The sequence below is a fragment of the Cygnus atratus genome, chromosome 19, assembly GCF_013377495.2.
Source record: "Cygnus atratus isolate AKBS03 ecotype Queensland, Australia chromosome 19, CAtr_DNAZoo_HiC_assembly, whole genome shotgun sequence".
In the NCBI taxonomy this organism is placed as follows: domain Eukaryota; kingdom Metazoa; phylum Chordata; class Aves; order Anseriformes; family Anatidae; genus Cygnus; species Cygnus atratus.
Window position 1 is genome coordinate 1091989 of NC_066380.1, and position 16466 is coordinate 1108454.

Here is a 16466-nt window from a genome sequence, read left to right on the forward strand (position 1 = left end):
ACTGTGATCACATTTCTGATGTTTCTATTTAAACATGCTGAATTTGTTTGTTTGTTTGTTTGTTTTAAGTTTAGCATGCTCCCGGTTACCCAAATGAATTATTTTTCTTCCTAATGTGTGCTTGCTTATTAAAGAATTAATTGAAGTTTGTGTGATCTTTGCAGAAGAACTCACCTTTATGAGAACAAAGACCAGAACAGGAACAAAATCATCTGCCCCAGGTACTGAATCTTCATTTGCCAGACTAAGCAGGTTCATGATTGTTGAACACATTCGCAGGATACACTGTACTTTGTCTCGGGGGGTTTTGTAAGCGCTTATTGTGCGGATTTCAGACTGTGCAGATGGCCATGGTGCCTCCCGGAGATATACCTAGGAAAAAGAAACACATTGCCTGTTCTCATTTGTCCAAGCTACTAATGTGCGCCACAAAGGATCTGAGGTACCACAGACTTGCAGGCAGGAGCAAGGCTCCAGACTAGCAGGAAGCTCTAGGTCAAGATGGTTGCATTACACTCAGAAAAAAGGTCGCTTCCTGCTGTATTATAATGAAAAACTACAAGGAGACAATGCTGTATGTGCAATTAACATAATTAGCCTGTACTTATTACTGCCTTCTCCAGTACACTATTTTGAAAGAAGGTAGAGCTGTATGTCTCTGTCTTCCCTATGAGCAGCTTTATGAATGCTCACTGTTTGGAGTCACACAGCTCAAGCACTGAACTAGGAAGGCTGCAAACATTCAGCCTCTCGCAGACTTCTTAAGCCTACCAAACTGCTTTTACTTACCTTATTAACCATGAGAAAATTGAAAATGCTGTGCAAATTCAGAGATGTGTCAAGGTTCTGTTAATGATGGCTAGTTCTGAAAGCTAACTTGATAACTGCAAACCACAGCTATAGCCTATGAATCACATTAGAAATATAAAGGGTTGAAGTCTTGTCTTTTGAAGAAAACTATCAGAAAGTTACTGCATCTTAGTATTGGCGCAGTGTTTTTCCTGCAGGGGATTACAGCTGGCACAGATAGAAAAACAATGTTTCTAGATGTAAAGCAAAACAATCCTCCCCTCATCATAAACACCAAAATCAAAACCCAAGAACCTCAGCGCACAAAGCAAAGGAAAGGAGAAGTTGTTACCTCAGGTATCTGAAGTGCTTTGTGGTTTGCAGTCACTACTTTAGATAGCCTTTGTATATGTTCATGAAGGACCCTAAAAACAAACACAAAAAATAAGAGTAAGAGGTAAGCAGCAGCCAGCCAGTAGTCCCCTGGGGTTTCCCACTAGTTTCAGGTTTGGTATACTGTAAGAAAGATCTTCAGGAATGTATATCACGGTGGTCCCAGCTAATGGACATTAGGTCAGTAAGTGACACGCAGGATTTTGCCATACAATCAAGTTCAACTATGCAGCCAGTAAAGCATTCAAAAAACACGTTCTAAAAAGCAGCAAAACACCTAAATGCATGGAGAGTGCTGTACTAAAACAGAAAATGGAAAGAGCAAGTCCGGAAGCAGATTTCAATTATTCTCAGCATACACACCTGCAGAGCTGAAAGTCTGTATCTCAAGTCAGTATACTTAAAATTTTATTTCATTCTAGCTGTTTGCTGCAAACACAAACTTTTGCATGTGATGCTAAAGTACTTCTTTGGTTTTGTACAAAATGTTCTAAAAGGAAACAAGTTTGTATGGCATGATGGCCTTACGACAATCAAGTTTGTCACATGAAGACCGCAGAGCCTCCTTCTGCACCAACTGCAAAAGAGAAACCAGGTACTTCAAATTGCAGTAACTTACTGGTCACGCAAAATATCTCCATCCTGATTAGGGTAGAATGCAAGCTTGAAAATGCGATTCATCACACTGCGCTCTATAGCTAATTGTGCATCCTGAAGCTGTTCTTCACTGGCATTCTGCCATATGGCATCCTGAGCCATCGCCCCATATAAGAACTGAAGAAAATCTTCAACTTGGGCTGTTTTATCATCTGCTGCCGTAAGTTTCTGGAAATCTGATAAAAAGCAAAAAAAGCACATTCAGTTAAAGTTTAAAAAACAAACAAACAAACAAAAACATTTCCTAGAAATTTTTCTGGAAAGAAGAGCTCAGAATACATTTCAGACTTCTCGCTAGGCAACACTGGGGCTCTGTTTTGCCCACACCCTGGTCAGGGAAATTCAGGCAAGAACACCTGAATTAAGCAAAGGAATTAAAGGAAAAGCATATAGACCATATTTAGCAAAGCATACAGTCAAAATACTTGATAATGTATCAATCACTTCCTCTGCAGTACCAATTCTTGTACTTTCTTTCTCGCCACCCACAGAGATAACACAGAACAATCACTAGAACTGGTTGGAATGAGTGCACACAAAGTTGTCAGGGAGAGGGAAAAATAAATAAAATCAAGAAAACCCGTGTGTACTATTTTCTACCCCTACCTTTATTAAGTATGCATAGTTGCAACGTTCACATTTATCTACAAAATACAGAACGAGTGATGCAGCCAAGTTAATGCAGCGTGACCAAATCACTGGCCATTCATCAGCATCGTATTTATAGCATTCTGGATCAGAAGACAACTGCCACTCACATCTGCCAGCAGCCTAAATGCCACAGTTGCCAATTTCTCTTTTAGATCATCCAGAAATAGCTGCCTTCTTTCTGTCCAATGAAAGGGCTTAACTCCTTTTCTGGGTCACTGAATCTTGTTACCAGAATTGAATCCCGGTAGATATAAATTCTTATACTAATACCAGCCTATTCAGACAGATTTAATATACAGCACTATCTGCTCCAGGAACAAGAACTGACTCCAAATTTCTTATGTGCTTCATTAAGTCAGGTATGTGCATATATAACAGAAATAGTTTGTTCTAAGAGGCCCTGTTTTGAGAGTTGTCTTCCTGTGCCTATATTCCTTATGCTATGACATTTTTGTATCTTTGATTCATCTCATTCAAATTACTACTGTTCTCCACATCTTCTAAGATACAACTACAGGATCTGTACTGATGACTAAATGCTGCAACTTAATTTATCATTTCATAATTAGTCAGTTGATCTTAATTGCTTAACAGTGTTCTTGCTTGGAGCAGATGCTAGATAATATGACTTAGCATCACTTTTAAGGCCAGGTGAGGTGAAATTACTTTCATTCTAGCCCATGAAAAACACAGACAGTTACCACAGCTTAGCTGACACAACACAATGTTGAATCACAGTAGTCTGTACATTTGAGCCATTAATTCACTAGCTGAAATGAAGACTGTTTTAGGAATCCACTCCTCAGATCAGAAGTTATACTTTAAAATATTAACCCAAGACGGTACATAAATACAGAGTGAAGGAATATAAACAATCCACAGTCTGCATTAATCTTACCTTGAATAAACTCCCTTATTTTCTTTTCTTTGCTCTCGAGCAGTAACCTCACACATACTGTAGTGAAGTATCTGTTGGCCACTTCTTTATCTCGCAAAACTCTTTGCAACAGCCTTTCCAAGTGTGCTTGTGTTGTTTGCAGACCTTGGCGACACCGAGTTAAATAAGCGATATATGGAGCTCTTTTCCTAAAAGAAGTGTTCTACATTAGATTCACAGAGAAGATAGAAAATAATAGCTTTATAAACTGTTGAGCTGTAGTGCAAGAATAATCTCCAACCTGCTGTTTTTAAAACAAAGTAACACCTGAATTAGGAAATTCAGTCTTACACAGACTTCTCTGCTTGAATTCACTGCCCTTGCAGCACTCCAGAATGCAAGACTAAAGCAAATTCTAAACTGCCTCTTTTGTGTGTTAAGAGCTGAACCTTAGCCACAAACTGATTTAATTCAAGTTTATTTCTACCTGAACTGACTTAAGGTCCAAACTTTAAGCCATTCCCAGAAATAGGAGACAATTTCATCATTTTGTGGGAAAGCAGAAATATAATACTTGATTTGGTAAAGTACAATTTAAATCAAAATGGATCTTTCCAATCTGTTAGTGAGTAAGTATATGAATTCATAAACCCACTAATAATGAGATACAGAACAAACCTATAGTCCTCTGCAATAGAGGCCAGCAGCTTTCGACAGGTCCTGTTATCAAAGCGGCTTACACATCGCATTGTTTCTTGCAGCTGGGCCATCAAGTTCTTGTCTTGAAGGTTAATAGCTTCAGCTAGCTGAACTTTCAAGAAGCACACTATTTCATTATCTAATAAAGAAAAAAGTAAAATTATTACGGAAAAGGATGTAGGCATAATGAAAATGGAACAACGCTCTTGAATATGGGAGACACGCATGCAGCAGTTTAAACCAAAACTTCTGTACATGACGCAATGAGTGTTAAGTATTTCTGAACTTCCCAGGTATCAAGGGGTAAGTTTTCATATCACTACCTTACTTACTATTTAGAATTATTCTGAAATGTGAAGAGGACCAGACAAGAAGACAGATTGACCTGTCTGCAAATAAACCTATAACCTGCAGTACAGGCGTCATTAGACAGCAGAAAAGAGGAGATGAATACAGTACAAAACATTGGAATGCATAAAGAAAATTTACCTTCAGGGTCTGTGTGATCTGGTAGACCATTCCTTGTTGAATGTGTCAACATTGGAAAGGCAACAGAATCTGCTGAACAAAGAGCCAACCTCAATTTCTTCTTTGCATCCCTTAAAGAGGAAAAGTATTTTTTTAAATGCAAACACAGCTTCTTCATTAAGCAGTCTATGTTTTTTGTTTTTGTTGTTTTATTTTAAACTTACTAAGTGTTATTTAACATAATTTTAATACACCTATGTTGTCAAGACTTTCGAGTATCAGTTCTTTTGATATACCACCTAGACCAGTTTCACATGAATTTTTCCAATGAATTGCTCTCTCCTCTCAAATTACAACATCCCTCAGTACCTCAGTGGAAATAGAACAGTCTGAGATGCTCAAAACTAAAAGCACATAGAAATATACAATTAAGGAAGACACCATTATCCACACTGATATTTGTGGGAATCAATCACATGGCTTCAGCTTTTACTTCTGCTTTGTGGTTACGATTAAACTCGCAAATGTGTTTACCTATAGGAGAAAGCAGAACTTTGTGGCTGGGCTACTTGACTTGCAGAGTCTGGTAGATCATCTGCAGACATGTTTTGCAAAGCCTCATCACGTGGAGAGTCATGCACGCTCTCACCATCCCCTGTAGTCTCTATGAAAATAAAAAGTTACACATGAGTGAAGGAGTCCGAAGAAGAACCTAGACTAATACTCTAGGAGAAACAAAGACAGCAAATAAAATAACTTGTTCTGAATAAGTGGAAGACCTATATTGAATAATACGCAATCTGCAAGTTACTAAGAAGAAATTGCAACAGTTTTCAAAGACAATATACTTCTTCAGTATCCGTTTGTTAATAGCACATCTCTTGCCAGTTTGCTTTTTTTAAACAGCCACCTCAACGGCAACATAGAAGAGCTGCCCTTGGGAATACTAATTTAATTCTCAAACAAACTACTCTACAGGTTATATGAGAAAACGTTCCTGTTTTAAAGCTCACATTGTTCAGGTGTTAGCACTAACATTTGTCTAGAACACTGAAGTGTTTTTTATCTTTAAGGAGGAAAAACTATGTCAGTGATGACTATAAAAGCCAGGTTCTCACCTCCACTGTCATAGTTTACTAAAGCTCCTTCACTAGGACTGGTTCGCTTAATTGCATTCCTGTATTTATCCAGAATATCTTCTGCAGCTTGCGCCTGTGCACTGAGCCTTGGGCTGGGATCATCTGAAAAGACCATTAAAAACAAAAGGAGTTAACCTTATATTGTGACAACTGAAAGCTAAATACAAAAATTTAGACCCACGCATCTGGACTCTGCCTTAGCCAAAACAAATAGCTGCTTGTGTTGCATAAAACCACAATTCAAATACATTTATGAGGTCTGAAGCAAAAGCAGGAAAAAAAATAAAGTGCAATGAAAGCGAGCAAATGAAGTCAAATCCTTGGCATATTTATACTGTATACACAAACAGTTCTTGTCTATTTGAAGACTTCTAGAAATGACTAGGCAAATAGAAAACTCAACACCCAGGTCCAAATTATGTTTAAATTTAGCACTGAAGAAATTATCACAGGAATGCGTCTGCAGCTAGCCTTACAGCTCAGCTATGATAAGGACGCAAGCTTTTTAATGGAGACAAAAAAAAAAAAAAAAAAAAAAGACTTGAGCCAAGGTTCCAGTACTATTGACAGAAGCATCATGACAATTTAAAAATCAGTCTTCAAGGAAACAAGTCTTTATCCACTTTCTTATTCAGAAAGCCAGTTGTGAACATTAACTATAATAGTGCATTTCTTTCTGGTATTGGACACCTAATGGGCACTCTGGAATTTTAAAAGGGATGTTACAAGCAAAAATTTCTATGATGATATTATTCACATACCTTGAAGTGTTGAGTATCTGTCAGGCACCATGTCATCTTTGTCTTTTTCCTGTTTTTCTTTCTTTCTAAATGGAATTGGAGCTGAAAATGCAAGGTAGCTTATCAGGGACTATGCTGAGATAAAATCCAGACTGAAGAAACTTTAAGAAAATGACTAACGAGGAAATTTGTCACCAAATAAACATCATCAAAAGCCTATCTGTGAGGTGGAGCTAAACTGTATTATCACCATATGCAGTAAGCTCTACCGTTAACAAAAATACTACCAAGAGCCAGGCAGAGCGCTCCTTTTTTTTTTTTTTTTTTTTTTTTTTTTTTTTTAAAAACGGCTTTGCCTTCCAGTACATTCTGTGAAATTATTAGGAGTCATGTTGCTTTCCATTTCTATTTATTTTTAATTTGTACTTTAATTTAGCCAACAGTCATAACTCAAATATTGGTTGTAATGACAAGAATCTTTTCTGGCAACTCCTTCCCATTATTAAGTCCAGAGGGAAGATGTAAAGACAATACATTGTGAAACAGAAGACCAAATAAAGCAATATTAAAACACTGATATTGTTATTTATAGTCACACATTGATGCTGTGAGGATTATGTTATGAAACAGTAAAAAATTCTATGGAAGTGACTAAAGATAAAATAAAAAGGCATCATGTGCTAAAGCACCAAAACCAGACAGACATGATCCTACCTTTGGGCATGGCAGACACAAAACGTTTTCTCCACCATGGCTTGTTTCTGTCAGACTTCTCATCATCACTGTCTTTTCGCTCTTCAATCTGTAGAGGGATGGAATATGTATTTTAGTACATTACCACATCACGTGTAAAGACAGAATTTCTCCTCAACAGCTACAGGTTATGCTTTATCAACTGTAAAAACAGAACTATGGCAGAGTACAGAAAGCCAGAGCAGGTTAAGTTAGAAATACCCCTCCTGAGGAGGACAGCCAAGAATACAACACAAATGCTGTGAAAATAATTTATTTTTTTTAATCAATTGCTTTTCAGGAAGCTGCAGCATTTTCCATTTTAACAATACAACAGAACTATTTCTGAAGTCCTACCAAGTCAAGTAAAGCTTATCCAGTAAATTTAAGAGGAAACAGATAGGTTTAAGTCAATCTGAACGCCTGTAGTTTCAGTTTTGCAAATCATTGGCCAATTTTTAAGAAGTACCCACAATACATTGTAATTCCTTGGTTAAAAACATTTACTAACAGCTTTCTGGCATGAGAAGCATAATTATAGTGGGCACGGTAGGAAAAAAAACAAACAACAACACAAAATGATAAACAGGAACCTCACCTCTCCCCTAGAGGAGTCTTTACTGGGAGATGAAGACGACGACTGAGATGCAGCCACCAGAACGGCTGTCCCAGTGTTGGTGGTTGGCATTGGAAGTTCCCTCTCCTCGTTACCAGGACGTCTGTTCCACCCAGGATCGCTCATAGGTCTCCGAACTGATGACACTATATCTGAACTCCTGCTGCGGACTAGCCTTTCTGGGTAAGAATGCCTCTGCTTGAACGCTTCTAGATCAGTTGGAATTAAAGCGTGAGACCCAAAGTTTGGCAATCGGGCCTCATTACCTCCCATAGCTCCTTCCAAAATCGGTGGATCTGGTGGTGGGTGAGATGGTCTTGCATAGTGTACTTTAGGCCTTACTACAGCTGATACACCTGAGGTAATAAACATAAAAGAAGCCACACACATTTCTGTTAATATTCATCCAAATTAGCTGATACTAACATAGAAGTATTGAATGGCAATTTTTATTAACAAAGCTTATTCTTTACCGCTTACCCTCATTTGATGACAGAGGGTCAAACAATGCAAGCAAAGAATCTGTCTGAGAAGGAGGAGATGTCAACTGACTAGCCCCTGAAACACAGGTTAAAAAAAAGTTAGCATTGTTCAAAGAACCACGTGCATGTAAGGGACATTGAAAAAACAGCCCTCACTAACAGTTCACAGAACTTATGTTCTAAAAAATTATTAAAGATATTCTGATACGGAAAGATTCCTGTCTAATGTGCCCAAATGATCAAAGAACTGCACCACAAAAATGGGGAAAATCTTGAGGAGCAGACCAATTCCGAAGTGCAAGAAAACAATCAATGCAATCGAACAGAATTAGCAAAAGGCAATCTTAGATCGAAGGATCAAGCTCTAGTGCTATAAAATACCAGCATCTCTTTGCCAAACAAATACAATGCTAGAAATAAGGAAAATACTGAACTTCTCAGCCACCAGATCTTTGAAACAGGGAAAAAACTAGGAGAGAAGGAGTATTCTCTAAGCTTCTACTGTGTTCCTACTACAACGTAAAAATTTGGGGATTCTCAATATCCACTATAAATACATCACTTTTACTAATGTTGTGAGACCTCAGTTATCAGAGTTTTTACTTCTCATTTACTGGTATCTTACTTACCATGGGCTGTTTCATCCATGTCAGGACTTGTCACAGAATCTTTTCCCCCAAAGTCAGAGCTACATTCAGACCTGAGATCCTCAATCTTATTAGGAATATCTTCAGATGTTGCACTAATACCTTACATATAACAAAAGAAGCACCTTAAATACTCTTCCAGACAAAAAGGATGTAAAATCCTGAAGCTGTTAAAATGTTTGGTGAACAATGCAATAATCAAATTCTAACTGACAGCAGCACTTAAAAGCATTCCAAATTTCCATAACTGTAAAATAAGATTTTATATTTCTGCTTTACATATTCAATGGTTTTAACATACCCACGAATACACTTTGAAAACGTGCATTAGAAAGATATTTCACTCTGATAAATACTTTGTGGAAAACTAGGAACTCTAACTAAGTACATGTATGCCGATTTACTTAAAGTTATGATAATAAACTAAATACAAGAAAGTTAGGAGTTTCCTCTAAATCAATGCTCCACTACTAACCATTACTACTGTACCACACAGTATTCTATGCATTGCTACTTTTTTTTTTTATTTTCTAAGTTAAATAAAGAATTATGGCTTTGAAAATCCCAGAATGAGTACAAAAAGTTATACATAATTTTTTTCTCATGAAACTAAAGCAAATGCAGCAGAGCAGATGCTGACTATGTTCTAATATACCAATGTGTTTTCAGACACAATTAAACACACCTGATACAACGCTGAGGCCTGGTGTACTGGGTCGAGAGCTGACCTCCCTTACATCTGTGTCATCAGATGTGCTACCCAGCCCAGAACAGCTTTCCAGTTCTTGCAGTCTTTCTTCCTGTTTTAGGTCTGGGGCCTCTACAAAGGGAGACAACATAGAGAAGAGAGAAAAAGCATCATTACTCAATGCTAGGCTCCCTTAAAATTCACATACAAAAAGAAGAGTGTGAGGCTTGATTTGGAATATTAATTTTTAAGCTAACTGAACCACTTCAGCAAGTTTTCTCCATACATAGAAGGCAGGACTCTGCACAGATAGCAATGCCCTATTTGCATAGGCATTTTGACAAGTTCTTATCAGTTTAAGTATTGTATTACTTAGAGACAACAGTATACAGCCAAAACAACCAAAGTAAATCGTGATCAAATATAGCACTACTAAACATCACTATAAAAAAGAGCAAACAATTTTGCTTTGCATTCCCTTCTCTCCTTTTTCAGCCCTTAAGAATTTATTAAGTATCAGTAAGTCTTACAACACTTTTTATCTTCTCTCTGCCTAGGAATAATACATCCTTCTAATACCAGAAGTATTCACAAATATTAACTTAAGCTTACAACAAGAGTTTCTTGAGGAAACAGAGGAAGAGGTTGTTGCTTTGAATTATATGCCTCTGGTTCACACTAAAGTAATAAATACAAGCTACGTAATTCTGACCTGAGTCACTTGGTAATACTTCCACACTCCAGGCCTCGCTTGTGGTTTCTGATATGGTTGAACCTGTGCAAGGATCAAGCAACACAGATCCTGAACCTGGTAAACACAGCAAGCTGCCTAGCATGTTCTCTGCAGCTGCACCTGCAAAAGTAAAGCAGAAATGTATAACTAGATGTATACTTTCTGAAGATAAGTCTAACATAACGTGTTCTTATTTTTCTCTTGTAAGTGTCCTTAATAAACTAATAATGAAAGACAATGTTACAAAGATAAAAATGGGCAACCAAACACAATACAAGTCACGCACACAAAATCCTCCTACAGAGCAGCTCCACTTTAATCAATGAAAACACCTATTTAGAAAGAGAGAAGGGTTCTGGAGCTTCACCATTTCACAGCAAGCATGAAGCATTTTAACATACCAGATGCACGACTGAGTTACCTGCAATTTCTTGCAAATGGTCTTCATCAATATTTGGATCAAAGTCGCTACCCAAGACATCTGTACTCCAAGTTTCGCTGACAGTTTCTGATATATCTCTGTCATCAGTCAACCCCATCATATCACGGATTTCAAATTTACGGAGCTTGTCATCAAGATTATCCTGAGTTGTGGCTATATAAAAATAAAAAGTTCTGAATTTTTTGAAAGGCTTCTCTGATTACTTCTAATTGAAAATCTGTAAGAGTACATTAAAGGGGAAAAAAAAAAGCACAAACACTAATTCTGTCACATAAGACAGTGTTTATAAGTAAGGCCTGTAAAGCACTATTATACAATTCAAGAGATGCTCCCTGAAAGCAATGTTTAAGTACATCTGAGATGTAAGAAGAATCTTAAAAAACACATGGTGACCTATCAACCAAACTGACAGATAAAGTAATGGATAAAATTTAACACATTACCAAGAAACCTATACAATTCCAATAAAAAACTTAACACAGAATTGTTGAAGCTGGAAGGGACCTCCAGAGATCATTCAAGTCCAAACCCCCTGTTCAAAACATGGTCAATTACAGCAGGTTGCTCATGGTCATGTTTTGAAAATTGCCAAGGTTGGAGGCTCCAAAACCTCTCTGGGCAACCCGTTCCAGTGTTTCACAAATTTATGTTAAACAGAAAGCTATTCAGCTGCTTTAAGACTACTCCAAGCTAGACCACCTTATTCCCTTAAAGGGAAATTAAGTATCAAACAAAACTTTACAAGCAGTTTCCTATAAAGGATTTAAGTCTCAAAATTCCATGCAATTTTCTTTTCCTGTGGACTACAAGAAATACTTCTAGGAGGAAAAACAAAAACGCCACAGAAATAAATGCAAGACTGATTGCACAGGGTGAACATTTCCTTATTTTTTCCCCAAACGAGTAAATTTCTCAACCTTTTTCCACAGAACTTTGGCTTTAGCATCTACAGCACCTCATGCACTTGTTTCAGAGAATTAGCACCTGCCTTGTTCATGCTCTAACAGCTGCAGGGCTTCAACACCATTGCTCCCAGAGGGGCCTGCACCAAGCTCTGATACAGACTCTCCTTCTAAATCCAAAGATGATACAGAGTTGGAGCGATTTGAAGGACCTGTGAAAATACATTTTACCATAAATCTAATTTGAATAACAGTTTCCAAATATACAGGATTAACAATCCAGGACACAATTAACAACAACAATTAAGAGAAATTAAGTAGTTGTTCCAATACAAAATACTGAACTGATGAACAAAGTGTTTTGCTACTCTTGATCCCTACTCCGTAGATTCTTAATCTGCACTATGATTTATACTTCACATGTATGAAGGACCATACTGACTATCATAACCTACAAATAGGTTACCAGAGATATCTAGAATCTCACCATTGCCATACTTCAACTGAAAGTCAATAAAGCCTTTGTCTTTTATTTAATTATTGTTTATTTGAGAAGAAAGAGAGCAAGAACTACATTACAGAAGTTATAAAAAATAAAGCACACTAAATAATTTGTACAGACCTCTTCGACACCACAGATAAACTTCTGCTTTGTTGTGTCTGAGGTTAATATAAAGGAGTTGTCCTGAGTCCAGAAACCATTCCGAGATATGTAATAGTTTATTAAAACATTATGAAAAAAAAAAGTCTGAGAACTCTAAGGTTAGAGGAAAGTTAGATTATCTTTAATAATTAGTTGTGCATTTAATTAAAAAAACAACAACAACAAAAACGCTGTTTTCTTCTTCTAAATACACTTACTGTTTTTGGTCATAATTCTCAGACTAAGTTATGCCTTTGCAGGTCAAAGTTCAGTTCCAGACTTTTTTCTTTGAATGGCTAACAGAAAAGACAAGCTCTTAGCTTGATCTTTAAAACAGCAGAGATGACATTCTATATTTAACAGAAGTTTCTTTTACAGATAAGGGGAAAAAAAGTGACAAAGCTTCTTCAAGACTTAAGTAACCCTTCACCTTCAGATATTCCTTCCAGATTATCACTGCAGAGGGAAAAGCGCAAGGTTTTATCAGGTTTACCATGGAGTTTGTTTTCATCAACAGGGACATCTCCTTGTCCGCCATCTGCGAGCTGCATGTTTAAGACCTGGAGAGTTGGGGGGGAAATAAACAAGACTTTCTTAACATAATCTATTTTCCAGATAATTACACAGTGAACAAAAACTTGCACATGCTTTTTGTACTTTTTTTTCTAGATGTCAATGGTACAATCAAACTCCTAACATTCCATTTGAAAAAACCACATTTATCTCCAAAGTTAGAGCCTGGAGGGAATGTAAGGTAACCAAGATATGAACATAGGGCAAACCCTGGTAATAGCAGGCCCACCAGCTCCCTCCTTACTCCATCAGTCTGATGTAATATGGAAACTGATGGTTACACAAGGCTGCAGAAGGAGATAATCCCAACTATCAAGCAAAGCAGCGAAGATGAAAGCAGAATGCTGTTCTATGCCTGATGAAAGAACAGGCTAGAAAACCAGCCTTGACCTAAGTGACATATTTTGAAGCCATTCATGGCAACGTGACCACAGCTCCACCCTCACAAGAAGCTGGGCTTGTGTGATTCAAGTCTGAGCTGCCAAAAACATCAGGATCAGCGTTCCTGTGCTGTTATTCACATACGTCACTTGATGCAGAGGACAAAGCACACAGGGAGGTAATAGAATTAATTTATTCACGCTCAGAAGAAACAGCCCCAGTTTGTTAAGCATGTTAGATGACAAAGCCTCTTCATAAAACTGCCAGCCTCATTTTTCCTGTGTTAATATACTGTTTTTCACAACTTGCAGATATGCTAAGGGAGGAGAAAAAACTTCTAACACGTGGAAATTGGAAAGCTAAAATACCCAAGTTCAGTAAAACAAACAAACAAGTGAAGATTTTAATCACTGTTTTGAATGTATTATCTGAATTTAAGCACCACAACTTCATTGTTCTGCTATTAAAGAACACAGAGGCTGTATTTTTCAAAATATCTAAGCTGTAATAGATTTTGCATACCTCATTTTCTGACATCATTCCTGGAGTAATCTGTGGACCTGTTCCCAAAGAAATCACCAGCACTTCTTCCGGCTGAACTTCTGGGATAGTCTCCTGCGAGGATCCTTCGTGATCCCCATGCTGATCCATCAGAATATTTGATCTACTTCTGCTACGAGTTGCTAAGAAAGTGTTTTGAAATATCAACATTAGAAAGCTGTTCCTTGTTTAGGGAGAAAAAAAGACAATACAATGGAGATACAGAACTGCAATGTTTCAAATTAATAACATGCATACTAATAAATTTATAAAATGCCAAGTCTTAATAGAATTTGAGAGATGGAACCAGTGTTTAACATTGAGTACTGAACTGTGAAAAAGGACATAACATAAAAATTGAGAGAAACAACGTATGTCACATCCTGTTTACCTGCACAAATTTTTACACCAAAGATTAGCACAAATTTCAGTAACTTTAAAGGGTCCAGAGTTTTGACATGTGAAATCAAAAATGCAACCAAGTAGTAACAGTGAATTTGATGTGGTGGTAGCTGCAGAGGAGCTCCCCAACTATATACGCTTGGAGGTGGGAAAATGATGTCTGCACTCATTTTGTTAAAAAGACTACTCCATCCATATAATTCAAAGGAATTGAGGAAGATACTTATGTTTGAAATCTTTTAAGAACCATGTGCTATTTCTTCCCTCTTTAAATAGTAGTCATACATGCCCACACAACCTAGAAAAAACATCTATCCTTAGAAAAGATTGCCACTGATCTAGTAATAGGCAAAGTTTAAAAAGCACCCAAAAAGAAACAAAAATCTCTTGAAAAACAGATTCTGCCTTTGTAAAATCGTGTGTTCCAATCACAGAAAGACCCTTAATAAATTAGTTGATAACATTAGGAAGTCTGTTACCAACAAAAAAGGTCTAGGTTCCTGTGGCTTATAAACGATGTTTAATTAATTTGCATTTTAGGAGGAAAAACTTCTAAGTAGAGAAAATTTATTCTAGTATGTGTCTCAAATGCAGATCCACAAATTCAACGTCAGGTGTTTTATTCTGATTATTTGGTGACTATTTATTAGTCTTTTCAATTAGCCTCATTTTCATGTTTGACACTGTGGAAGGAAAAACACCCACAGGGAATTAACATTGCTAAGTATGGCAACGTGACACCAATTATTTATTTATTTGATCCATGGAAAACAAGGCAAGTATGCAGAACTAACAGCCAAATTTGGATTTTAAAATCATCCACAAATACACATATGGTATTCTTAAAAACTACACATACATAAAGAATGAGTTTCATATAGAAATCAATTACCAAATCTGAAAAAGAACTGATTGCCAAAGTAAACCAAAAGCATGCTTAAGTATGACAGTTGTGTTATAAGTAAGTTTCACAGAAAAGAACGGAAAGAGGGCATTACCCACCAAAAGGGGTTACTAGAGTTATATGAGCTGAAAGATTGGTAGCAGAAGTATCCCAGGCAGTAATGGCTGCCAATTGCTGTCCTGGATTTCGAAAGCATTAAAGTAAAACAAAAGAAATCAAAACTTTGAGTAACAAAACTATTTTGTATCATAAAATAAATCTTGTTGTGTCACTACTTTATAGGCCTAAGACCAGAACCATTCAGCAGCAGAGTTAAAACAACATGGGATAGGTTTGTTTTGGGGTTTGTTTTTCTGTGCCACTTATCTGTCTGTATGTATTTTGATCCTACTACAAACTAACACCAAATGTCTCAAATGAACAGAAATATCCCATTTGGTCATATCCGCATAAATACACAGTGACGAAGAGTACCACACTTCTTATATTAAGAGAAAATATTACTGAAATGGAAAAGTTCAAGATTTGGAAAACCTATTCAAAAACAGGAAAAAAAACATAAAATTGCATTACAGTATCTTAACTACTGAAACTAGATTGGACAAATAATGGAGAACAAAGCGAGATTCTCTTCTCAACACATACTCAAAGTTCTACTCTTTTTCTTCCTCCTCCACATTTGCTCCCTTCTATGATACAATCATTTTAAACTTATTTTGCCCCACTATTTAAGTGTCATAGCTTCCATCTTACCACTTTCCTAAGCAATCTTCCCTCCTAGATCTGCTTCCCATCTTCAAACTTTCCCTTTACTATCCTTGCATTAGCCTAACAACTACTCCAGCATCCTTCTCCAGTTCAGTCCAGAGTGGGGAAGCTCACGACACTCATATCAGAAAGTAATAAAGATACCTGGCTATCTATGCAAAAGAAAATTCTCTATCATCTACAGACTAAAAAGTAGGACCTGAAGGTGTAGCCAAAGAATAATTCTAAGAAGATGATTAAAAAAAGGTAAAAAAAAAAAATATATATATATATATATATATCATGGTATCAGAAATCATGCAGGAAGTCTGTTTGCTGTCCTTACCTATTGGTAAGCGATTTTTTTTGTTAGCTGGAGTGGTTGCAGGAGAGAGCTGTGGGGTATTATACGGAGTCATTTCAAGGCTGCTGCTTTTCCCTGGTTTGTTCTGGGGCAAGTTTGCTAGCAAGTTTTCCAAAGCCATCCGATCTTCCTTAAGTTGATCACTTGACATCACATTCCGCATAAAACCAACCTACAAGTTTAGAAGTAGAGTGGGTAAGAATTGCAGTGTGAATTATCAGCCCTGTTCATCCGATCTGTAAATGCATGGGTGCAAG

General features: G+C 37.0%; 1 protein-coding gene across 21 annotated transcripts in view; it reads right to left on the reverse strand.

Moving 5' to 3' along the window:
- Positions 1 to 16466, reverse strand: part of GAPVD1 (GTPase activating protein and VPS9 domains 1) — a 32844-nt gene that overhangs the window by 4479 nt on the left and 11899 nt on the right. For 7 of the 21 annotated variants that reach the window (XM_035555401.2, XM_035555397.2, XM_035555393.1 and 4 more), the window contains 20 exons: positions 16192 to 16381; positions 13775 to 13935; positions 12729 to 12858; positions 11742 to 11867; positions 10733 to 10906; positions 10291 to 10431; positions 9576 to 9710; positions 8873 to 8992; positions 8242 to 8319; positions 7744 to 8117; positions 7128 to 7215; positions 6435 to 6515; positions 5653 to 5775; positions 5069 to 5198; positions 4556 to 4665; positions 4046 to 4205; positions 3389 to 3576; positions 1802 to 2015; positions 1142 to 1214; positions 175 to 372 (listed from right to left, as the gene is read on the reverse strand). In XM_035555401.2, the coding sequence (XP_035411294.1) occupies positions 175 to 372; positions 1142 to 1214; positions 1802 to 2015; positions 3389 to 3576; positions 4046 to 4205; positions 4556 to 4665; positions 5069 to 5198; positions 5653 to 5775; positions 6435 to 6515; positions 7128 to 7215; positions 7744 to 8117; positions 8242 to 8319; positions 8873 to 8992; positions 9576 to 9710; positions 10291 to 10431; positions 10733 to 10906; positions 11742 to 11867; positions 12729 to 12858; positions 13775 to 13935; positions 16192 to 16381 (2994 nt within the window). The remainder of the gene's footprint in view (positions 1 to 174; positions 373 to 1141; positions 1215 to 1801; positions 2016 to 3388; positions 3577 to 4045; positions 4206 to 4555; positions 4666 to 5068; positions 5199 to 5652; positions 5776 to 6434; positions 6516 to 7127; positions 7216 to 7743; positions 8118 to 8241; positions 8320 to 8872; positions 8993 to 9575; positions 9711 to 10290; positions 10432 to 10732; positions 10907 to 11741; positions 11868 to 12728; positions 12859 to 13774; positions 13936 to 16191; positions 16382 to 16466) is intronic. The other 14 variants (XM_035555407.2, XM_035555410.2, XM_035555406.2 and 11 more) reach the window with 3 other exon arrangements.